The 25,465-nt window shown below is 38.1% G+C and overlaps 1 protein-coding gene across 5 annotated transcripts; it reads right to left on the minus strand.

Moving 5' to 3' along the window:
- Positions 1 to 1,353: 1,353 nt before the first annotated feature.
- Positions 1,354 to 24,821, minus strand: CSNK1D (casein kinase 1 delta). 5 transcript variants are annotated; one of them, XR_009747774.1, is made up of 10 exons: positions 24,498 to 24,821; positions 18,749 to 18,859; positions 16,772 to 16,920; positions 16,035 to 16,263; positions 15,400 to 15,570; positions 13,735 to 13,883; positions 12,953 to 13,124; positions 12,449 to 12,588; positions 2,809 to 2,983; positions 1,360 to 2,136 (listed from the first exon to the last, which is right to left on the minus strand). XR_009747774.1 is itself a non-coding variant. In XM_061479927.1 (10 exons), exons 1-9 carry the CDS (start codon positions 24,571 to 24,573, stop codon positions 7,247 to 7,249), a joined length of 1,230 nt encoding a protein of 409 aa, XP_061335911.1. In that variant the 5' UTR covers positions 24,574 to 24,821; the 3' UTR covers positions 4,652 to 5,332; positions 7,213 to 7,246. The 5 variants fall into 5 exon arrangements, 4 of the variants coding, with proteins under 4 accessions (XP_061335914.1, XP_061335911.1, XP_061335910.1 ...); XM_061479927.1 differs by lacking the exons at positions 1,360 to 2,136; positions 2,809 to 2,983 and adding exons at positions 4,652 to 5,332; positions 7,213 to 7,279; XM_061479929.1 differs by lacking the exons at positions 1,360 to 2,136; positions 2,809 to 2,983 and adding exons at positions 6,340 to 6,882; positions 7,213 to 7,279.
- Between the last annotated feature and the right edge of the window lie 644 nt (positions 24,822 to 25,465).

Raw genomic sequence — 25,465 nt, forward strand, 5'->3', positions numbered from 1 at the left:
AACATGATTAATTTTATTATGCAAACTGGCAAAACTCAAGGTGTAATCAGATTCTTTGCTATCCCACTGGCCAGATCAAGCCATATGCTGCTATAGGAATGACTGTTAAGGGCGGACTGAAATGACAGAATTTATTAGCATGCAGTTAGCATCCTTGTGACAGAAAACCCAAAGACTTTATCTTTGCCTCTGGTACTGTTTGAGTCTGAAATATAGGAGTCAGGCCATCTGGGTTTGGAGGAAAATGAGCATGACCCAGTTGCACAGCTCTTCGCTACTGCTGGACTTGCTGAAGGAAGGTTACGCACCACTATTTGAGAAGCAAACAATTCTAACAATAGCAGAGGCACTGCATATAAGAAGTAACAGCTTTGGAATATATTATTTCACCAGCCTTCTCAATGCTGCTGCAATAGAGCCCATCTTTGTTACAGCAGGAAAAAGGGAGTATTTACTGTAAAAGTCAGGGCTCTTGAAAGTATCTTGCAAGTGAGTCTCTGAGATCAGCTGCCCTGCATTTGTCCAAGAAAGTACGGAAAGTTAAAGGCAGACAGAGTAAAAAGCTACTTACCTCTAGTTATATGCTGTTTGTTCCTTGACTGATCTCAGTACCTGCCCCATCATCTGCAACATTCCAGCTGCCAACTTTTCTCACTATCCCTAGATGAATGCTTCAGAACAGTAAGATGAGGGTAGTAGCTCTTGCTCTTCTGACTCTTAATCTACTACTGCTTCAGCAATTTAAGGCTTTTCAGTGGGAAACTGAATCCAATGAAGATCTAGATTTTAGAATTTAAAATTCTTAATAGCAAAAGACTTTTCAGTCTTGCTGGAAAATATTGTATAAGAGTCGGGGGCTGACAGTAGATAAAATACAAATTGTTAGCAGTGAGTGCAAAGAAGCACTTGCTGTTTGGGGTCTTTCTTTTAAGAAAAAATCTGTACATGGCCTTGAAATACTGTGAATCACTGGTTTATCCTTTCCTTAAGGATAATGGGAAATGCCAGCAGCTCTGCATTGCCTTTGTGCCTGTAAGGCTTGCAGCTTTGAAACAACTGTAATTAAACCAAATGTTTTGTCTGGTTGTGATCAGGACTAGACATTTTCTTCCTAATGCATAATGTACCAAATGAATTGCTGTTTTGTTCCATATCTCACCCCATCTCAATTATCCTGGATTGGTCACAGCAATGACACAGTAAGCTAGGATGATATACATACTTTTTCCTTTTCCCACTCTCCTTTGTCCTTTACGCTTATAATTTTCAGACAGATCTTACACATGCACCTAAAGTCAAGAATTTCCCCAAAAAGAAGTTAATAAAGAATGCTCTTAAATTATTTTTTGTAGACTGCATATTTTTTGTAGATTCTGTAAATACAGATCTCACCTAATTTTCTGTTGTCTTTCTGCTTGCAGTATGCAATGGTTTCATCAAAAGAACCAATTTTAAGATACAGCAGGAAAAAAAAAAGCCAACACTAATGTCTGAGAAAAAGTCATAAAGTGTTACTCCTGTGCAAATATGTCCTGATAAAAGTTAGTAAGATTTTGCTGTGAAACAGATTCTTACTGAAGATCAGGCTTTTGAGCACTCTGCTGGTACAAAACTACTGAACAATGCAAATAGTCCATACAATTCAGGTTCATACAATCACTTAAATGTAGACATACACATGTAACGCTAGTAATTGTCACCTGAATGAACCAGAGGGAAGTGTACTGTTAACAGCAAGACCTTTTTTTTATTATTAACTTTTCTCACCCAGTGAGTTTTAGAAGCTACTTTAAGTACACAGTGTATTACATTTCCTCCCAATTGGATTAAATCCAGATGTCTAACCAGATGGCTCAGCACTATTAGAAAACCCTTGAACAGCAGTGTTGTTTGTTTTCACTTAGTGTTTTACACATATGAACTGCTGCACTTGTAAAGAAAAAGGTAAAGAACAAAATAATTACCTTCTATTTCATTCTTTTGCAAAGAAAAAGATATTCTTGAAATGAACATGTATGCGTTAGCTGATGATCTACTTAAATCTGTAAATACATCATAAAGATTATTGTTGGGAAATTCAGTTTCCTAAAGTGTTGCCTTTGACAGATTTTATGGAGGAGCTGTCACTCAAGAAGTCTGGAACATGGGGAAAAGAAGACAACAAATAGTTGTGACTATGCTATTTTTCCCCACTGAAGAAGGAAGAATAAGATGCCTCTGAGTCACACATGCCTTCCTCCAAGGGAGATTCCGAGTCTTTTCATGAAGTTAACATGGCATATACGGACTCCTTAAATGCTTTTACTTAGTATCTCTCTCATCATAGGATTTATTTTCATTTGTTTTCAAGGTACTTGTATCACAAAGAGCTCAGGGACTCTGTAACCATCAAGATTATGTAAAACAGCAGCACGGGAAGAGTTTTCCACATAAAAGCACACAGCCAGTTCTAAATGAAAACTGTGAGAATAAATTAAATATCCTTCCAACTTCTAAAGGCGTGCTAATCAAATACAGAGAATTCCTGAAGGTATATTTTCCCTCAGATTATGAATAGACTTTTGAGAATTACATGGCAAAAGCTAGGACTTTTATTATAGAGGGCACTGTGGGTAGAGCTCACTGTTTTTCTTGGTTTTATCCTAGCTCCTGTAATTGATCAAGTCTCGACAGCAACTCTCGTCCGGTATATCCTGGGCTTAAACCACGAGACCATACTTCCTATCAATACAGTGTACTACTTTGACAGAGAAGTGTTTGTGAAAAAGACTTCTGGAAAGGAAGCAATATCCAAACAAAAACATTTACCTTTAAAGAGACAAAAGACATCCTTTCTGTGAGCAAAGCAATGAATGCCTTCTCTTTCTTCCTGTATACCCTAACTGCTGTTTTCTGACCACGACTACCAAAATCCTTCGGAGAAAGGTTTAGTACCACAACTATGTCTTCAAAAGTTTGCAACCGACAGTAGCTACAGAAACCCCTTAAAAAAAAAGAAAAAAAAGAAAGAAGTTACACCAAGTAAAGAGTAAGGATTCATTGTAAGTAAGTTACACACAAGAAGAACAGAAGTTGTTACGAATGTATTTACACAATTGTTAAAGTACACAAATACAGTGGTAGTACAAATGAAGTATTCCCAGATACTGGTTTCCAATACACAGGTTTATATAGACAGTCTAACTATTTTCTGCATGATGAAATTTAACTATTACGAAGGACAAAAATTGCCCACAAGTGAGTACAGCTCTAGAAGTCTGCAGTCAACTTTTAATTATAGTACAGCAATCTAATGTTCTAGATACAGAGAGAATAAAGAGGCTGCCTTTTTAAGTCCCTCTAATGGTACATTATAGACCACAGATATTTACAAAGAAAGCACAGTGAAGTGTAAAACTGTCCAAATGGTAAAGCACATGCCTAGAATATTGAAGTTTATAATAACTGAGGAAATACCTTACGCAAACATCCATGGATCAAACTTTTAAGCTTTTCCATTATACTCTCCCCAAACAGGTTTCCTGAGTCACACCCAGAATACACACAAGTGAGTAGCTGATGTTACTAATACTTAACATGGACTTTTGAGAGGGGCAGAAAAGAATTTGTAAACACCAAAACAATAAAAACTACTCATCATAAAATTTGAAGACCAACAGGCCTTACAAAAAATATTTTCATTTGCTTTGGTTTTATTTGGCTTTGGGGTTTGTTCCCCCCTCCCCCTCCCCTTCAAAATACCCCAGCTGTTCAAACAAAAGCTCCATATATACTTCCATTTCCAACCTGGAACTTCTCATTACTTCAGTCACAGTCATATAAACAGTACTTCTGATACTGTTTCAAGTTCTTTGAGGACAGAGTACCTACTTTTATGAGACTGTTTCAGGTGTATTTTATGAGACCATTTACAGCAATGAACAGTATGAATAATCTCCCACATTCAATAAGCAACAGGTGCAGACACCACCTGCAACAATTTTTTTGATTACCTAAGCATCTTGAATCATTCATTCCCAGCTAATGATTCGGGGTATACTCAGGCTGAATACAGTTGAGAATTAAATATGGCATGCATCTGAATTGCAAAAATTCTCAGGATTTCACAGCAAGAATGGTTTGCTTTGTTTGTTTGCTTTTTAAAAATAATTTATCTTTTGAGTCTTGGCATGAAACAGAAGGCTTGAAACTATTTATTTTTAAAGATGTAGATGAAGAATTAAAAGTGCAAATTCACTGAAGACTCAGCATCAACATTTATTTTTGACTTGCAATACCCTCCAAGCTAACCAGCCTGAGTGCAGGAAGCAAAATTCACCAGTAAAAACCAAGTCTGAAACTATCCATTTACCCAAAATAAGCAGAGACACTGGACAAGCTTTCAAATTTTAAATCCCTCAAATGCCATTTTTTCACTTAGCCCTTCATATACTGTAAAAAAACCCATCAAACAAACAAAAAAATCCCAGCAAAACACCCCCCCCCCAAAAAAAAAAAAACCACAACAAAAAACACCTCCATCTCTATTGTATTTAGACTCTTCCACAGGGTATTTAGTTCTCTTTTATGAAAAGGAATGAATACTTAAAAATCCCTTTGGGTAACACGAAAGTTAAATGTTAAGTGTGAATGAAGACAGCAAATAACAAAGTAAAATTCTAACAGTTTTTAAGTTTTCATGAGAACCTTCTTAGTCAGAATGGGACCATAGAAACAAGCAAACAGTTTAAATAAAGTCACATAGTTTTGATTAATTTACAAGTTCCCTGCCAGACTAATTTTTTTTTTTAAAAGAAGAAATTTCAAGTCATCATCTTTAATTTAGGTTTGTTTATATTCTACATCTTTAAATCAGACAAAAGCAAGGAGTTCTTTACAGAGAATTAAGCCAATAATTTTAGCAAAATTATACAAAAAACCCTTTTAAACCAAGCAAAAGATTTATAGTTACAGTAGAATAATACAAAGGGGGTGAAGTCTGCCGCCTGTGGAGGGAAAACTGAAATGGCCATCCGATAACAGGCGGTCAACTTTGTAAACCATCTTTCTTTTCCAGCCCTGTTACCACAGGGTTCTCTTAAGGTCACTGGGTTTCTGGCAAAAGCGTCCTGCAATGGCAGCTGCTGAAGCCTGTCTATGTTCCTCCAAGTGCCTTTTAAGTCACATGGAGAACTCCAATTATAACGTTTCCACTCTAGTTTAGGGTATTTTTGCTAGTAAAGCCATTGGTAACATAGGAGATCAGCCATGCATTGTCTGCCCTCCATGGCAAACTTAATTTTCATCGGTGCACAGCAGACTGGAGAACACTGGTAGTTACCCGAGCAGGAATCTACCAAAGCCAAAAAACAAGACAACATCAGCACATATCCTCCCAGTTAACATTTAAGTGGTTCTCAGTGTACTTTTAAATAATTAATTGCCAAAAGTAAGCACATAAATTTAAAATCCAATGAGCTACACAATGTTTCACAGCCACCACAGCTACATGAAGTTCCCTGCATCTCCATCCTTTATTAGAAGTTAACATGGAAAATTCATCTTTCCAGACAGAAGGTACATTTTGAAGAAAAGTAAACCGCATAAACGTGCACAGAAGAAAGAACAAACCATATGAAAACACTAACAATGTGTAAAACAGACTCAGTGAATAACTCAGTTTTAGGAGGAAAAAAATCCCAGTAAAACAAAACAAAAACCAAAACCAACAAAAAAAAACACAAAAAATCTCCACCATAAAACCCAAAACCCCCAAAACCCCCAACTTCAAAGATTTTCAATGGCTTTTCTTTTTTCATGAGACATTGTGTTAAAAGACACTTCATTAATTTCCATAGCTTGACCTATTTTAGCAACAGTGTAACATTATTTGAAAGACACTTTCACTGCAAAAGTGAAAACCAACCACACATTGCTTCAATTTAAGAAGCCAAAACCATCTCGGCAGCCAAAACAGTGTTCAGCATTAATTTCAGTTACAAACAGCTGCAAACAGTAAGACATACAGTAAAGGCCAACCACTGCAGACACAACCCTGAGCAGACTGGAATCCTCACATCTCCCACACACAAGCTTTCCAATGCAAAGCTTTAGATTTGCCTTTTTTATTTTTTCCCTTTTAATTTTTGACTAGGTCTGATAATTTGACTTTCAATTGTGAAGCTGCCATTTACAGTTGGATCTTTTTAATGTTACAATCTGTTTATGAAGCAGCTTGTCCACAGTCAGCCAAGCACACAAAGCAGGAGGAAAAAACTGAAGATGAACAGCAGGATTCTTCACCAGCTAGAGATACAGGATTAGTGCAAGCTTAGGCTTTACAGAGAAAGTGAGACAGCAGACAGTTATAAAACAGAATTTATTAAGAAACAGAAAAATCTCATAGCCTTTTAATGAGAAGCAAAGCAACATAGCTCCTGAAATACTTAAGAAAGCATCCTTCAACCGTTAAGGTTCAGATTCCAACTGAAACTTGCTATTTCCCTGAAGAAACCTGTTATTGCCAAAAGCAGAGCAGACTAAAAAGCCAAAGGCTGCACACAGAAAGGCAGAAACTTCTACTGCACTGACAAGTGGAAAGGAGTTTTAAATATCCAAATACAAGTCTGTCTACCTTTGAGATGTTCATGTTCAAACCACTCTTACTAGTACGTGAACATTTTAAAAATACAAATCTGAGTATTTTTTAAATGACAGCTCATAAGGAATAGAGAATAAAAACCGTGAAAAGTGGATATATCTGCAGTAGAACATTCCATTCATGACAAGACAGAGCCTTATTTGAGTAATAGAGTTAATTAAGTCTTCAGGTAAGTATTTTGGTTTTATTGTTTGGAAGCAGATCTGGTTTTGAATGGATGACATATCGCTGCATGAACATTCCTGGAAAGACATGTAATTTTCAAGCAGCAAAACTTTAGACCCAGTTATTTTATTGCTGCTGCTTGAACAACTTTAGGGACTTTTTAAGTCACTATTTTTGTCAATTCTGCCAAAAAGTCCAAGTGGATCAGCAGCAGTAATTCAACTTTTGGAAAGACGTTTACTTCTAAGTTAGAGAAAAATCAGTGCTCCATCAAGCATCTGACCAGAAGGCACACGTTCAACTATGAGGAAATGTGAGGAGAAGAAGAGGCAAAGTTGGATGTTTCCAACATTTTTTTTTTCTCCCCCACCCATCCAAAATTTTGGTTTCTAATGAGAAGCACTCACCCAGTGCTGCCTTCCAACGAAAGGAGACGAGCAGCTACTTGCCATGGTGTTCGAAAGGAATGCTATTCTGAGGTAGGGGAAAAGACAGCAATTTGTAACAGTTCCACTGCCCCAATATATAAAGATGTCTAACAAATAACCAACCTAAACTTGCAGTAGCAAATGTAATGTTTTTAGAAGCTCTGATTTCAGACTTCTGTAAGTAATTTCTATCATATTAAGAGACAAGCAAAAGGAACAAATTATTATTCCTCAAAGAAAGCTGACAGAAGAACAATGTAGAATAAGATGCCTATTAAGATGGATATATGGAGAAAGATTTGCTCGTGAGGAGATGGAAGATGCAGAGGCCTTGGAAGCATGCTGCTTCTTCCCCAGGGAAGCAGCACAACACTTAAGTTGTTCAATGCCAGTGCTGGCTACAGTCTTCTAAAAACTTCTCCTGTCAAGGAAACTTAATCAAATACTTCTTCGTGCAGCATCCCCATCTTTTCTTCTAACTATGGACAGAATACTTCTATTACCAGTAGGAACTATGCACAGATTTGATCACTGCTTTTGAGATGCAGTCTATGCAGTATGGACCAACAGAACTGATACAAAGCAGTGTTTACTGGAATACTCACAACCTCCTTTACCACATTTCTTAATGCTTAAAGACTGACTATGTAAAGGAGAATTAGTGAACAATCCACTCAAAGAGCTTAAAAGCAGAAGGATCTTTTAGCAGCGGGTATGATTTTCTGATCAGCACAGATGACAACTCTTCACTGCACAGAAACTTGTAATTTGGGCTTGCTTTAGACCTGAATATGACACCTAGAAATGAATACAGTTTTAATGCAAAGGCAAAGATGATCTCCTTTTAGAAGCTGTTTCTGTGGCAACTGTCTTCAACTGGACCTCTGATCACCTTTCTTTAAATCTGAGTGGTTTTAATTTTAAGCAATAGGTTCTTCACGTTTACTGCATAAATGTCAGCTCATGTTAAAATCATTTTCTAAAATACTACACCAACTAACTCAAGATTATCTCTTACCTTTCAGACAAACCAAGGACACTGACTTGAAACTCTGTTCTTGTACAATTTGTTTTCCTAAGCTCAATTTTTATGGCTCTTCCCTGTGGTACTTACGGTTTTCCAACAATTTAAGATACTGAGGACTGAACTAAGTATAATATCCCAGAACCTGTCTCATTAATGACAAAATAACCTCTTCATTTCTGTTTATTACTGTATTATACATAGATTTAAAGACGAAATTATGCCCTGTCATCATGACATCACACTAACCTCTCCAAAATTACACCTAAAGCCTCCTCAGTCACCAGTTACCATAGACACAGTTTTCATGTATAAGACAGGGGGCTCCACTCCATCCTAATTAGGTTTTGGAGTAATGCGAACTAGGATACATTTTATTTGAAGAGGCTTTATCTGACTGCTCAACTCTCACTAACGTTTCTCACTGTCAAACTTCTCACAACTTGCAGGCTTTTAGCTACTGCATCTGCTTCCACATCATCAAGAAAAATACTGAATAATGTGTGACAGAATTTCTGTAATTCCATTAAAAACACGTAACACATTGACAAATCATTTTGTAGACATGCTAGCTGTTACTCCAATAAGCATTTGTTACTTAGTGTTACAATGTGCTAGTCCTTCTAATGAGAATGACTTAGCTACTATGTGGACAATACCTTGGAGGTAGGGAATATACATGACACCTACTTCGCTACCCTTGCCAATCACCATTTTTCTGTGAGCGTTAAGTTTCTCTGAGAAGACATATTTTCCATAAGAGAGATTTTTTTATATTAACTGCATCCCCTGCCTTAGTCTTCAGTTTCAGTCCGAACTGATGAGAACTCATTTTGTTAAAAATAAAGATAAGAATGTGGAGTAATCTTTAAGAACTCTACTTAGAGGTAAGCAGCTTCCATTATTTTGAGCAACCTCTGCACATTCCATTACCCAGAGTTTAACAAGCAGTAGCCCTTCCTCTATATAATGAGAGCTGGACATTACAGATGCAGTGTTGCCTTACCAAGCCAAGGAATTCAAATAAAACTAACTAAATAAAAAAAGAAACAGTGGCAGCATATTTATTTAAGAATTACAAAGGAAACTAACACACTTGGAATGGGCATGGACAGTTGGTGTTCTTTACAGCTCCCCTCATAAGAAGTGGCATGGATGATTTTCTATATTCTTATACCTCACCAATCAAAATTTTCCTTAATAACCCTGCCATGTAAGTTGGATACTTTAGGTTTTCCTGACTAATAATAAGGTACAAAGATAATCAGAAACCCACAGCTTTAACTGGTAACTTGGTTAATATCCAAGGATATATTTAGATCATGGAAGAAATACTTTAATGTTATGAAGATAGTATGAGTGTAAACTACGAAAACTTGTAATTTGAGCCATCTTACCTACTACAGAGTAAGCAAGAACTGAGAAAATGAAAAGTGAATTATCTCCAGTGAGCTCAAAGATAAGCATTAGAAGGTAAAGTCTAAGTAAATTTCCCTTGCTTTCCAAATCCAAGAAGCCCATGGAAAGCTGTTTAAATTATACTACAGTTGCACATTGTTACTCAGTCACCGTGAGCAGAGACCAGCAGTGGATCACCACCTTGGTAAGAACTAAAGGAAGACAACATATGAGGAATAATTAATTTTAACAAACTCAGAGAATATCCCAACTAGGCTGCTACTGCCATTGTAGAGGAGTCAACCAAGTGATCCCATACTTGGAGCAGTGTTAAAAAGGGCAGGTATGGAAATGCGCCCGTCTGTACTGGCTACCATTGCCACTACTTTGTAGAAAGTATAGTAGTATATATGGTAGTACAATATATAGTAGTATAGAAATTATACTACTCAAAAAAAGTAGTATAAAAGTAGTCCTTGAATATCTTGATAACCAAGATATACATCTTGGATATGAGTATATCCATAATGATATACATATATTATATCCACAGTAACCTATATATGATACGGATTGTGAGTAGCCTTTGAACATCTTTGATATCTAGATATATATCTTGATATATATTTTCATATATTTATCAAGATATGTATCTTGATATCCAAGATATTCAAAGACTACCCACAATCCTACAGTTCCAGGATATTCCCATTTTATAAGTTAGGCAGAACCAAAACATATCTGCAAATTCACCTGGATTACTCATACCTTACAATGTTTAGAAAAGCATCACATGCACAATGGGCTATGTGTGAGCAATAAAGCAAAAAAAAGAAAGGTATACTCGCTCTTAACATAGTCAAGTAACATAACTGCACTTGTTGTTACTCCCATTATCTCATTGGCAAGAGACAAAAAGCATATGAGATTTGCTCTGAGAGCAAGTCAAACTCTGAGCGTACACACTTCACCAGGAAGCCACCTTTATATTTGAGTAAATGTTCAGGGGGAACCCAGTACCAGAACAGAACATGAGGTCAGAAGGGACCCCTGGAGATCATCTAGCCCAATTCCACTACTCAAAGTACCATCAATTAGAGCAGGCCACTCAGGACAATGTCCAATTGGATTCCAAGCATTTCAGAAGACAGAGACTCCACAACCTCTTAGGGCAACCTGTTCCAGTCTCACAGTAAAGAAGTTTTTCTTATGCCTAAATGGAATTTCTTCTATTTCAATTTGTGCCCATTGTCCATTCATCAGATATGGGTGAGTCTGGCTGTACCTTCTTTACATCCTTCTATCAAGTATATATGCACACTGACAAGATCCGTAACTGCGCAGTTCTACCCTTTTTGTTTTCATACTATTTACAAAATTCAGCCATAAAATATTTCTACATGAGAATTCTTGGTGACAAGAATTCTTGGTGACAAGAATGGTGACAAGAATTCTAGTTCAGTGAACAATTTAAGCTCACAAAAATTGCCACTAAAGCCAACACAGAAAACCTCACCTATCTCCTATTCTCATCCAGTTATTTGTGTTCCTGAACTGCTAATCCCTTGTGCAAGCACAAACATTTGTGCAGCCACATGGTGAAACAACTCATTCAGCTGAAAAAAAAATCCACTTTTGTTACAGCACAATTGTTTCTCCAATCCAGGTCACCCTTGGTCTTCATGAGGGATACCCACCTGGCCTTCCTCTAAAAAAGCATTCCCTCTAACAGTAAGATTTTATAAGCATACATACTATCCAAAATAATCAATTTTGCCGATCACGTGATGAAGCCAAAAGGAACTGAGTTAATTTTTATAAGTACGCTCCATCAGTGAGGAATAAAATAAGTCCACAGCAAAAATTAGCAGTCAGAATTCCAGCAGAGCATTGAGGCATGATGTAAAAGCTCTTAGGCAACTGCACCAGTCCTCATAACAGAATGCTTTTCTAGTAATGTCCCAGTACAGGCAATTTCCTATTCTGTAGGCAAGACTGAGGGTGAGCTGTACAAATCCAGACCACACACTACACAGGACAAGTCTGAGTGAATATCCTCAAAAATGAATGTTTTCTATAGCTATCAATGTTTATATAACTATAGCATAAAGAGTTAAAAATGCATGTAAACATTTTTTGTCAATGTCAACTCAAAAAGAAGTACTCCTAAAATCTTTCTGCTAAGTCACCATGACCAACGAGGATGATTTTAGTGCTGCATATGGCTATGAATTACTATCATTCATCCTCCTGCATCTTTAAATGAGCCTTCTGCAACCTATTCATCATCCATGTATGTGGCTTCTTACTTGCTCTGAATTACAGTACTGCACTACAACATTTATTCACTTTTGCACTTTCCTGCTCTTCACCAACTACTTCTTGTCTATTCTGCATCAATATTCTCTGCTCTGTTGATTTAGAAACATGACTCACAACTGCCTTCAACTTAGCAATGGTGAAACAAAGTAAGAAGTTCAGTGAGCAAAGGAGCTAAACACCTTAATTAAAGGTAAAAATGCTGTATGACTAGGATTGTACACCACCTCATACAACAATGACTCTGTATTAGAGTATTTTATCCTTACTCCTGCAAAGGTTAAAAAAAAAATAAAATCTTTTCTTCATAGTAGTCTACAGCCACAAACATTCAGTTAAAATGTCAAGTATTTATAAGAGTCAAATCCTACCTGCAAAATCAGTATGAAAACACTGATTAGCTGGTATATTCTTTTGGCAAGTTAATTTTATCAAATTACCCTCATTCTTCCATTACACGGAAATCTTTTTTACCTGTGAAGTTGACATGCGAGAGGTATCTTGTCTGCCTGTTAAGTCAGATGACGAGATATTGACTGGGGCACCTCGATGCAATCTCATACTCACTTTCCTTTCTCGTTCCATACCAGATACTGGCCGAGGAGAGGTGTTGGCTGTGAGAAAAGCTGTATTACATTTTTGCAACACAAAAGGGGATGATAACATGAGCACTGGAAAAGTTACACTTTCCCTGTTTGCATACAAAGCTTCCACAGAATCAAACAAGAGAAATCAAGGCTTTTGTTTTACATTCACAGAAATACAAGTAGCAATTGGCAGGTAATGAGTGCCTATACAATTATCTTCAACCTACTGAAAAGCAAGCTGAAGGAAAAACAAACAAAACCCCCAAACCTTGACCAAACACAAATACCACTCAGGTACTGTAACTCTGATTTTGAATTTCCAATGACCAGGAACAAACTGCAAATTACAATAGTCTACAAGATGCATCTATCCAGGTATTTGCTTACTTACCAGCATGTGAAGTTGGGGTAAGGGGAGTAGGAGGAGCTACATCTTGCGCTCCTCTCAGCCTGCCAGAAGCAGTGGAGGGTATTCCACGCACAGCTGGATTTCGTGTATGTCTCAATCTTTCCTCTCGTTCTCGCCTTTCACGTTCAGAATCTTCAGCCGCTCTGCTTGCCCCCTACGGGTTGACACTAGTGAACAACTTGGGGAAGTACTGAACTTACAACTATATATTCAGACAAAGACACTGAAAATAAAGAACTGCACAATCCATTAGGTTTATTAAGTTAGGTCATTATTTTGGTAAAATTTCTTGAGACCTGCCATAAATTCTGAATTTTGCTCACACATCTGCTGACATAGCCTTCAAAATGCTAATGTACATACATACTTACAGTAAGATACTTACAGTATCTTATCACAGCTGGACACCTCCTCAGCAGTTGCAAATGACTCATGCTCAAGATCAAGGGGAGAGAAAACAGTAATTCTGCAACCTAGCCTGGTGATTGCCCCCAGGGAAGCATCTCAGAAGCCTTACACATTTAAATCCCTGTAACTCCAATTTAGTTGTCATTCAACCCCCATCTCATGGTTCTTGTTTCTCCTGCCTTTCCTCATTTCCTGATCTTTTTTCCTAGGCAACAGAGCTTCTGGGAGGAAAAAGGCAAGACAATCTTACAGTATCAGTTAAGACACTCAAAACTGACAGTGTAGTAGAAAAAATAAATATATATTACCAAAAAAAAAAAAAAGAATAAATTTAGAAAGTTAGGTTAGCTACTCACAAATTTCAGCATGTTCCAGTCAAACACATAGTCATAGGAGAACCCCTGTCGGTGGAAGAGGTTTCTGAATAATTGCCTTAGATAGGAATAGTCCGGTTTGTCATCAAAACGCAAAGAACGGCAGAAATTCAAGTATGTGGCAAATTCAGCTGTAATAAAAGAAAGTCTGGGTTTTTCCTTCAGCTCCGCATTTGCTTTTTTTTAAATTCTGAATCACAAAACAAAACCCATCACAAACCCAGCAAATAGGGAATCTCCTAAACATAAGAAAAATAATAATGATATAAGACTAGAAATCTCTTGAAGGCAACACTATAGCCCGTCTATGAAATCAACCCTGTAAAGGAAATTATTTGTCTATCACAGAGCAGGCAAAGATGTCAGAGGACAGCAGAGAAGACCCAATATCAGAGTTCTTTAACTGACAGTTGGCAGAAGGACCAACCCTGAAGGGGAAGGGGACACATACACAGGTTTAAAAGTACAGCTGAGCAAAGAGGTTTTTTTGCCTTTCTTTGAATATATTTAAATGCCATTTATTGTGTGACACAGAAGAGCATCTCTGTTATTAAATCACATACACATTCTTATCTTCTACCTCACAGAAACTAGTGGACCCATACAAATTTCCCATATGTGTCAAGCTACAATTTTAGATTTGCAACACCTGTTTTTATATGGCACACAAAATATTAGTTACACAGCAAAAACATTGTCAATTCCATGCACTGAATATAATAGCAGTATCAAAATACTGGTTTTTGATTTCAAGTCTTTCCAGCTAAAATAATATATTAACAATTTACGTTAAGAAAGAAATTCTAATAAACCAACCAAGAAAAGTTGATGAGTCTTGTCTTGCTTGTTAACCCCAGTGGAAAAACATAGTTGGTGAATGTAAGGGAACATGTATGAAGCAACATTTGCAACAGACTGAAGACAGTAAGTTTTCATACAACCCTAATAAAACTCATAGTTCTTGTTATTGTACCTAGCTGCCAAAGCCAAGAGTGTGGAAAGAAGAAAGATGGAACTCTCACTAAAGATGAACAATATTTTCTGATGGCAGCTAATGTTACAAAGTTTTAAAACAGATTCAAGTGCCATTTTGCAGGACTCAAAATTCATACTCATTATTACCAAATCTGAGAAATAGAACAGCTTTTAGTCCTGATACTAGGATATAGGAAGGTTTCTTATGTCTCTGTCAGATGCTGACCATCAACAGGTCAACCTGGATGAACCTTCCCAAGTGCAACAGGTAAGAGGTGTATCTGACTATACAATCTGATTCATCCAAGAAACAGTACCCTTGCATATGAAGAAATAAAGTTATTTATCAGAGCTACCCAGTCAGCCCAGACACATGTACACAATACAGCACAACTCAGATGCATCAAGCACCCTTCCACTTGAGGGCACTACAGTGATTGTTTACTAATCATTCAGACAATGGATAATTAGAAATGGTACAGGAACACAAAGATCAAGGTCTCAAAACCAGAGTCTTTATCACAGATGTGCCCAATCTTGAAGAGAGGGGAACAAAAAGAAGTGGGGGGAGGAGAAGAGAGAAGTAAAAAAAGATAGGTAGAATTAAATATAAAGAAGAAATACTGCCAAAACATAAACATGTAGGCCTAATGCCACGAAAGAGTAACTTACAAGGATATCCTTTACACAAAACCTCAATGGGTGTAGACATTTTCTTTTCACTGATACGTTCGTATTTCTGCCTCTTTGTTGCTGCTTTCAGTCCCTGCCAGGGGAGGGAGCCCAGGTTAAAATACATCAGTACATAGCCCAAGGACTCCAAGTCATCTCTGCGAGATTGCTCTACAACAGCATAAAAAAGTGGACTCATTAGGTTTCATTTTCTACTGGAAATGCAAGACTGTGCAACAAGACTGTCATAAAAACTCTTAGAAAAAAACTATGCCCATGATCAACTCATCCAGTACAAGAAAAAGCCTATTAGTACAAGAAAAACCCTCAGAGTTATTAAAAAAAGCCTATCAGTACAAGATAGGCTTGTATTGAAAAGTCTATCAGTATTAAAAAGCCTATCAGTACAAGAAAAACCCTCACAGTTATTTAAAATATGTGAATTCCTGTGGATTACAAACTGACCAAATCCCACCCAACCAAGAGATACAAGGCCAAGCACGCTACACTGCTAGTGCCAGAAATAGGGACTTGCTTCTATGCCTCCATTAAGCAACCTTTTTTTTTTTTATTTGAAGTAAAATTATGTGCATTGACATTTTTAAAGTTTCTATTTATTGCTTTCCCCAGCTCACCAATTCCAAGATGAGTGTTGATGGATGCATAACGAGCAGTTCCTGTTAAGTTTTTATTTTCACGATATGGAATATGTTGGTGAGTTCTAGCATCTCGATACTTCTTTGCTAGTCCAAAGTCTATTATGTAGACAAGATTGCCTTTCTTCCCCAGGCCCATTAAGAAGTTATCTGGCTTCACATCTCGGTGGATGAAGTTCTTAGAGTGAATATATTCAATTCGACTAATCTAAATAAAGGGGGAAGGGGGGGGGGAGGGGGGGGGATAAAAAAAAAGAAATCATTGTCAAGAGACTGGGCATATACTTTTTTTCTCATAAAAACACTAGAAACACTGTCTTAATGACAAGAGGTAAATAAACTTTTTATTGTAAAATGTAAGAGCATTAAAGAGAACGTAATTTAGAAGACAACAGATAAACCTTCTCTCTAGCTTTCTCACTGTGCCTGTTTCACTTTTGTTTCCAGAAACTTGTTTTGGGAATTTGTGTTTGAGCAATGAAAACACCTGGTTTGCAAACAGTGCAGGTCATTTTTTAAAAATCAATTAAGACTTGTAATTACATTTGATGGGGCATTTTATATTTACAGAAACAAAACTAATTTTGAGTCTCTTCTCTAATGATAGAGCCTATTTGCCTCTAAATTACAGAAATAAAACATAGCTGGCTGTGATCTGAAGAAACTCTAATATCCCACCACACCGTACTACGAAGATCAACAAAGCAGCTTCCTACCATTTGGTCAGCAAGTAGTAGAACTGTCTTGAGACTAAATTTTCTTGAACAAAAATTGAAGAGATCTTCAAGACTCGGTCCCAACAGCTCCATCACCATTACATTGTAGTCCCCTTCAGCTCCACACCACTTAATTGTGGGAATGCCCACTAGAAAAAAGGAAACTGTATAACAATTTGATTCATACAATCCATGCACACATCTTCAAGGCTCTTAAGATGAATTCTAGGAGGGTCACTGCTGTGAATGTTTGTATTTACAGGGAGGCTTAACATTTTATGCTACTTTCAGCCATTACAAAATGAATGGTTTACTAATTTCACAGCAAAACCAATAAAAATTGTAGCAACAGAGGTCTAAATTTAGCCTTTTCCCCCTTCCCTGGAAAGCCCTCAGTCTTTGGGCTTAGCTTGTAATTGAAAGTACTTAGTGCTTTCTCTGGATTTGAATCATAAGCATTTTACAAGTATTACTACTCACATAGTCTCAAAGATGGCAATAAAAAGCAAATTAGAAATCTGAAAAAAACCACACTGACAAAACACTAAATATTATCACTGAAGAAGGCCTTAGAAATTAACTGCTTAGTTTCAAAGCTCACAAGATCACCATAAAATACCTTTCCCTTCCATTTCAATTTGCAATGAATTCTCACTTTTGCTCCATACTCTCTGACTTTCCTCCAGTTCCAGTGAATGTGCTGTTTGGTGAATCTCTACCAAAGCAGTATTGTTTTTGAGATGTGTTATACATTCAGCTTGAGAGAGGTAAAATTAGCCCTGCTTTATGGGATAATTGCATTTATGGGCTAACGTTACTGCTAATTGCAAAACTGAAGAATTGGTCAAATATCCCAAATTAAACCTGCATGTAGGCAGCCTTATTCAGAACTCGAAATCCACTCACTTTGAGTTAATTTTATGTATTTTGGAAGTGAAATGGTACAATTCACTCATGTGAAACTCTGTTTACTTGATACAAATTATTTTTTCCCAAATTCCCTTCACAGAGAAATCCTTATTCAGATGGAAACTTAACCTTCTGCTACCTGTCTCCACAGCATCCATCCTCAGAAAGAACTCACCATCATGGCTTTAGTAAGCCCATAAAAGAAGCATTTTACTCTGTGAAGGCTATTTGGATTACAAGCCGTAACGCAGTGACAACTGCATGAAACAGGAATTAAAAAGTAACTAAATGCAAATACACATTATCATCCATTTCTACATGTATGATTACTGTACTTTGCATTTGAGAAATACATTGTGGAATATAGTCTTTATGCAAAATATGGCCTCATTTAGGAAGAATTCAAGCAACTGCGAAATAAAAGCAAAACTTAACTACACCAAGTTTATATTGCAGAACTACATGGGATATACATTTGCAGAACTTCAAAATATGCCAGTGAGTTATCCTAGTGGAGTATCATGCAGTAGTTATGAAGTTGCTTCACTCTTATTCTCTCCTAATGCTATTTTGTCTTACAATTCCCGTAGCAAGGAAGTTATTTTTAACTCAGAAGAAAGAATGCTAACATATATAACAAAAATTAATCTGAACTTGGTAAGTTTATCATTGAGCTGCTATAATAAGCAAGTCAGGTTAAACACTCCAGAACAGTGGTTACTATTTTTTACTAACCTATGAGAAACAAAAATAAACTAGTGTACTGCCAAACAGGACCAAACTTTGTTCCACATTGCTTGAGGTTTTCACGTTTTAAAATATTCGGGGACCATGAGCAACAGTGAAGGATTTTAATAGTTATCATAAAATTCGACAGCCATGGATTTGGAACTGCGACCCTACATTGCTTGCAAAATAGCTGAGGTGCTGCTTCACCCACCTTGCGACCTATCCTACCTTCTCCTTATGCGTTAAAAGAGATCTGAATTATTAAATACTTCCAGGTGGCAGATAAATCAAAGCTATAAAATCAGTTAAAGCTCTGAAGAAGGAAAATAACTTGCTTGCCTCCACCCTGCATCATTTTGTAGATTTTACTCTCGATGTGAAGCTGAGGATGTTTAGTTTTCACACATTCCAACTTAATGGCAACCTCCTCTCCAGCAGCAATATCAGTTCCTAAAACCAGAAGAATTTAAAACATTAGTCAAAATACTTTTAAGATTCATTTCCTTTGTCAAGACTGAAACAAAACAAATACTAGGAAACTGCCACTCAATGGCAAACATCCAGAGATTAAGTACTTTCAATCATCGTGATCTAAAAGTGATTCTGAAGTCTTACAGATTCTCTCCAACAGATTAGCGTCTGAGAAGACAATTAGTCACTAGCACAGGAAGCCAAAACTGCTTCTATTCCATAAAAAAAAAAAAAACAACCCAAGAAAAAACCCACCCCCTAAAAAAAACCAAACAAAAAACAACCCCAAACAAGCAATACCAAACAAAACCCCACCAAAAAAAAACCAATAATAATAAAAATTATTATAAAAATATATAAAATGTATAAAAATAATAATAATTTTTAGAAATTAAAAAAAAAAACAAAACCAAAGAAAACCAAACCAACAAATGAGTGCATCTTTTGAGGGGTGTCTTTCCACTTCTAGTTTGTGGTGTAAGTGCTCAGAATTAATGTTTACAGGTGTTGCATGTAACCCTGCCAACCTAAGGAATGCTAGGAATTCAGATCACCTCCTCTGACATCTTGGAAACAGAGACTACAACTTCCCTAAATCTCAACATACTCCAGATGTATTCCGTCACCTTATGATTTTATCCTTGGAGGCAGGTTATCTAGAATCAATGTGTCCTCTCAAAAAAACCCACTTTCTTACATCTCATTAAACTCTTAAGGAATCAAGTTACTGAAAAATTGGCTTACCTCTTCACTTTCAAAGTTTAAGTGTACGCAGGGAAAAACTGTCATTCTTAAGGAGAAACACTGAGTCAAGAAAATATGTACTCTCACAGCCAAGCAACTTAGGAACTACAGGAAAACACGAATTTGTAAAAGGAGATGTGAGACACTTTTCAGACATATTACCAAGTCTCTCTACTTTCAGAATTTGACTTTCTCTTTTCTGCATTACCTCATAATTTAGGATGATGTGAAGTACAACAAACCTGCTCTTTGTTCTGATCCACACTCCTTAAAAGCTTAACTTGCGGTCTGCTAGTTTTTGTTTGGGAAGAAACAGCAAATAATCATTTTGTACTCACTTTCTCCATTATGTTCAGGGTTTCAGAGACTTCTACCCTACCTCACTTTCCCCTAACTCTTTTCAGAGTTCAAAAACTCTGGTCATTCTTCATACAGGAGTAATTTTTAATTACCCCTAACTGTTCACCATTTCACTTATCCATACCTTTTCCAGTTCCATAATGCCCTTTGAGTCACCAAATGCAATTAAGACAGAGGTACACATTTTTTTCAGCCTGTTTACCTGTTTTTTTCTGCATATGCTTTTCTTTGACCATTACACAGTACTGAGCTAACATATTCACCAGCTGAAACAAGGACACCTATTATAACTACAAAATACTGTTCCGCAGATTAAGGAGCTACTTCAGTGCTTTATAGCCTTTGTCAGACTAAGAAAGGCTAAAAAAGGCTGGCTAATAGGCCACACCTCAAAATCGGTGTGACTTCACTTTGCAAGGAACTGATGGTGCATAAATTATCTACTGAGTTCACACAAGACTTCACTTTTTTTAGGTAAATAAAATATCTTTCTGTATGTGCGCACAAAATGCGAGTATGAAGGTGGTGTTGCTGGTACAGTTGCGCTGTTCTGACAACACCAAGGTCAATATTTGTTAGACATTTCCCGAGGCACCTTAAGAAAACAAACCAAATGAAACTCACTCTAGGTACAATAAACACAACTCAAGGTGAACACATATGGAAGACAAAAAGAAAAATAAGGCTGTACATATATATATATATATATATATATATATATATCTGTCTTGTATGACTCTTTTGTAACTGGCATAATAACTGGCAGGATCCCCCACTGCTACTTTGGTTATAGATAGCACAGTAGCAGCTAACTGGAAAGTCTTCAATCTGTAATTTAAGGTTTTCATATTTTATAAATATATTATTTTGGTGAACTTTAAATGAGCTATGGTGCACATCAATCCAGAAATGTGAAAGGGCAGATCAACAATATGAGGGGGAAGGTGTTTATCTTCTGATCTAATACTGACTTTGCCACCACAAACAAACAAAAATCTCCATTTTGAACCCCAGAACTCTGGACCTCTCTTGCTTATCCCAACATTCAGTACCTGTTCTGCCAAATCCCACAGTAGACAAGATCAGGGAAAGCACGGACCAAAGACAATATTATCTGATAGGTGAGCAGCAGAAAACATGGTCTTTTGGGGGGTTTGGTTTGTTCTTTTGTTTTTCAAAAACTTGTCTGATCCAAAACCAACACAAATTGGTGCCCAAGTATACTAAAAGACATATTTCTTTATAGACAGCTGCAGACTTCTGTGTTTGATTAGGGCAAAAACTGCATGGGAGGATCAAGACCTGTATCAAGTCTGTATTGGTATCCATTCTGCTCAATATAGTATTAAACCACTACATGACAAACTATGGTCTTGACCTAGTAGGTAACTTCATAGGATAGTTCCTCTTCCCAAGTCTTTATCACTCATTAGCCAAGAACCCTTACCCTGAACTCTGCTTCTGTATAAATCCTCTCTTTCAAGAGACTTCATATTAAAATAGTGAAATTAAAATATTTGAGTCCAGCAAAACTGATGAGAGACAAAAATGCAAATAATTTTTCCAAGCAATGCATTGCTTGCCACCAAGTAAGGACTTCTGTCCCCACTTAAACCCTGGGACAAAATTTCTAAAGTAACTCTGTAGCACCAAAAGCTTAGCTTCCTTTAAGGAAAACACAGTAATATCTGTGAAGCAGCAGGAAGCATTACTGCAAGAATGACCACAATTAAAAAAGTAGTAACAAGGAGTGTAATTAGAGCTCACCATCTGTAAATGTAAAAAGAAGTATAGAGTTGTGAAAGTATTTTCTTTTAAACTGCAAAATTCCAATTTACTTGGAATTGTGAAATCCTCTACCATAAGGAAAGCCTTGGAAATTATTTTAACGCGTTTACAACCCAAAACTAATTCTTAAGAAAAATATATACACAATGCAAAATGCATGAAAACACAGTGACTGCAATGTCCTTAGCAACCCATATCTATTTGACCTCACAGACTTATCAACAAATGCTTACTCTGATCCCATCGCCCATTTTTCATCATACTATGTAGAATATCTGGGAATCCATTTCTTTCATATCTTCCTCTGCAGGGTAACTTCAAAAGATGCAGGTACACTAAATTCCTAGATTTTATTTTAAGTTGTCCGTGCTCCTTTATTTACAATAGTGCCTTACATTTCAAACTCCTGTCCCATAGACCCTGCCATTCTAAGCGAGCAAAGCTGGGGCCATTCAGAATTCCAGAAGACATATTTTGAGGTTTGAGGGAGAATATAAAAGAATATGAAAAAAACGTGATAACAACAACGGAGTCATCGGCTCCATAGGGATAAAGAGGTAAAAAAGGGAAAAGGGAAAAGTCTGTCCCCTCTACTCTGGAATGTCTTCTACATCCTTGTAGCTGCATTAAAAACCCAAATGTACAGGACCAAAACCAGGCAAAAATAATCAATTCTTTCTTTTCAGAGATCTGAAGCTAGAGATCTACGCTGAAGTAATCTGTAAAAATAGCAAGGCCTATGAGAAGACATGTACTTAATAAAACCTCATGACATCTAAAAGAATTTTTATAAGTTATTTTAAAGCACTTATGTCTTACCATAATCTGAACAACCAAACAGAAAATCTTAATAAATCCCAACATTTCATTATCACAAAAAATACAGATTTCAAACACCTCTGTTTTACAAGATAATAGTAAGCAAACCAAATGGCCTCTTCAAAAGACTTCAGTTCTTGAGGCATGGTCATTTCCCCTGGAAAAAGAAACCCACACCAATTGCTGGATCTTCAAAGCATGTAACTCTCCTAGCTTCTGACTCGGGAATGACATCTGCAGCAAGCCCTAAATGTAAATCCACACCAGCTACTCCGAGATAAAAAGATGTCAAAAACTGCAAAATGCAGCATGGCAATATTACTAATGCACAGAGAATTATTATTTCCTGTGCAACTTCACTGGTGTGGGCTGTAAGCATGAAGTAACACCCAAAATATATTTTTTTACTTGCATTTTAAATTTATACTATAATGTAATCTGACTTACCTGAGCAGTAGTCAACTACTAAAGGAAGGTTCTCAAATAATTTAAGATTTTTCAAATTCTAATTGCTGTCTTAATCTCCACTCAAAATCCCAATGACAGCTAATGAGGATTTTTGCACAAGTGTTACCACTATATTTCTCACAGAAGTCTTCAATCTTTTATGCAAGCATTGCAGAGAGAAAGATTCATGTTCTCTGCCTCTATACACCACCACACCTTCAGCTAAAAACATGGATTTTTTAGCAGGTATATGATCTGTATTACAGATAACCAGTATTTCATTATCTGCAGACAAGCACTTTTACCTGACAGATTAGTTTGGAATGTGAGCTGTGCACTGCAACGGGAAGCACTGCTGTCTAGGAAACAGAAACACCTCTTACACTGTCAAACATACCACATGTTAGCTAAAGACGTGTTTTTACCCTCCAGATGTGTGCAGTTAACATACCTTAGCCCCTGCAAGTTCCTTCCCTGCCTTTCTGACTTGCTTTTTAAAGTTGACACAGTTTTCAAAAGCATAGTACTGGTTTCTATGTACATTAATTAAAATGAATGTCTCCGGAATTAACCCATTTCTTGTGGTTTAAGAGTTTGCAGAATATATTATTTTATGAATACTTTCTTTCAAAACTTGTACCCACCACTGCTTGTCATAATCACAAGCAGTGAGCCATTACGATAGAGAGCCACACAAATGGTCAGGCAAAGAGAATGCCAACCCTGCAAATTTTACAATTGCATAGAAATCACAGTACCAGAACAAGGTACTTGCAATAAGGCATTAGGGCAACATTAAAGCAACAGGATAGCCAACCTGATGATTCTTGGAAGGATTTGAAGATTTGACTGAAGGTTTCTTTAACTGCAACCTCGTCATCTGCAGTTGTGTAATGTTTTTTGTTGTTTTTGTCTTTTGTTTGTTAGGTCTCACAGGAGAAAAGAACATTGCTGTGGCAGCAGTTCTTCCTAGACCACTGCAGTGATGGTTAACACCAATGCATGTTTCTTTCCCAAACTATTTTTCTGAATATGGTGGGTTTGGGGTTTTGAGGGGTTTGCTTTGTGTTGGGTTGTTTGGTTTGCTTGCTCGCTTGTTTTCCAAATAAAGGGATTTATACCCTTATCCCGATTTTACAGATGAGAAGATTAACAACACCCAAGGTCACAAGACAACAATGGGAAGTGGTGGCTAAATAAGATAGAATTCCCGATTTCCACACTATCCAAACTAGGATGTTTGTACAAACAGAAAGGTACTTCATATCAAAGGACATTTTTTGGTCAGTAGTGCGGCCCGAGCTCCAGCAGGAGTGAAGTGAGGGCCCGGAGGTTGCCCCCAGCCCAGCCTCGCCGGGGCTGGGAGCGGGTACAGCAGCGAGCAGCACCCATCCCAGCCCTACCCCTGACGTTCTCCACAAACCTGTCAGATATATCCCCAGCAAGACACCCTCCTTACCCAAGTAGATGTCCCCAAAGGAGCCACTCCCGATCTTCCGGCCCAGCCGGTACCGGTTCCCAACCCTCAGCTCCATGGCGGCAACCTGGTTCGTCCGCGACCTGGTTCTGTTGCCCTGCCCGGCCTGCCGGCTCGCGCTCCGCTGCCTCACAGCCCTGCGGTTCCTGATGCCATCGTGGCTTTGGGTTTTCCGCTTGATGCTAGCGAGAAACGCAGCGCCGCCGCCGCAGCTCCCGGGATGGATGCCCGCGGATTCCACACAGCACTAACGACTCACTCGCCGCGGCTCCAGACCGCCATATTGCGTGACCTCACTTCCTTAGCAACGGGGGCGGCCTCGCTGGCCGGGGGGCCGGGGGGGCGGGCGGGCGGGCGGGCGGGATGCCTCGCTCGGCTCAGGGATGCACCGCAGGTTGGTCCCGCCTCTCGGCTCCTCCCTTGTCGCGCTCAGGCGGCTCTGTGGGGCGCTCGGCTCCAATACGAAGAAGCCGTTCGCGGCGGAGCCGGCGGCGGCACTGACTGCTACCCGGCCACCCATCACCCATGGGAAAAATGGGTGAGAAACAGCCAAAAATGGCTTTAAAGAGCTAGAAACACGGGAAAATGGGTTAGAAATCGGAAAAATGGGTCCCTATGGGTCCCTACTGGGCTCTATGGGGCACTCACCCGTCGGTAGCCTCTGCCACCGCCACCACTTTCCCCGCCAGTGCCATTGAGAGCGCTTGGAACCTCTGCCCCACAGCGGCCTCTGCCCTGTGAGGCCACTGTGGGGGCAGTGAGGGGGTCCTCAGGAGAGGACCGGGAGGTAATGGGAGGCAATGGCGGGGTAATAGGGAGTTAATAAAGGGTAATGGGGGCCAACGGTGGGGGAATGGGGTTAACAGGGGGTAATGGGAGGCAATAGGGGGGCAATGGGGCTTAATAGGGGGTAATGGGAAACAATGGGATGTAGTAGGGGGGTAATGGGA

Source organism: Pezoporus flaviventris, unplaced genomic scaffold (genome assembly GCF_033815535.1).
Source record: "Pezoporus flaviventris isolate CSIRO_AGI_PZ_B2104156 unplaced genomic scaffold, CSIRO_AGI_Pfla_v1 ptg000158l, whole genome shotgun sequence".
NCBI classification, from domain to species: Eukaryota; Metazoa; Chordata; class Aves; order Psittaciformes; family Psittacidae; genus Pezoporus; species Pezoporus flaviventris.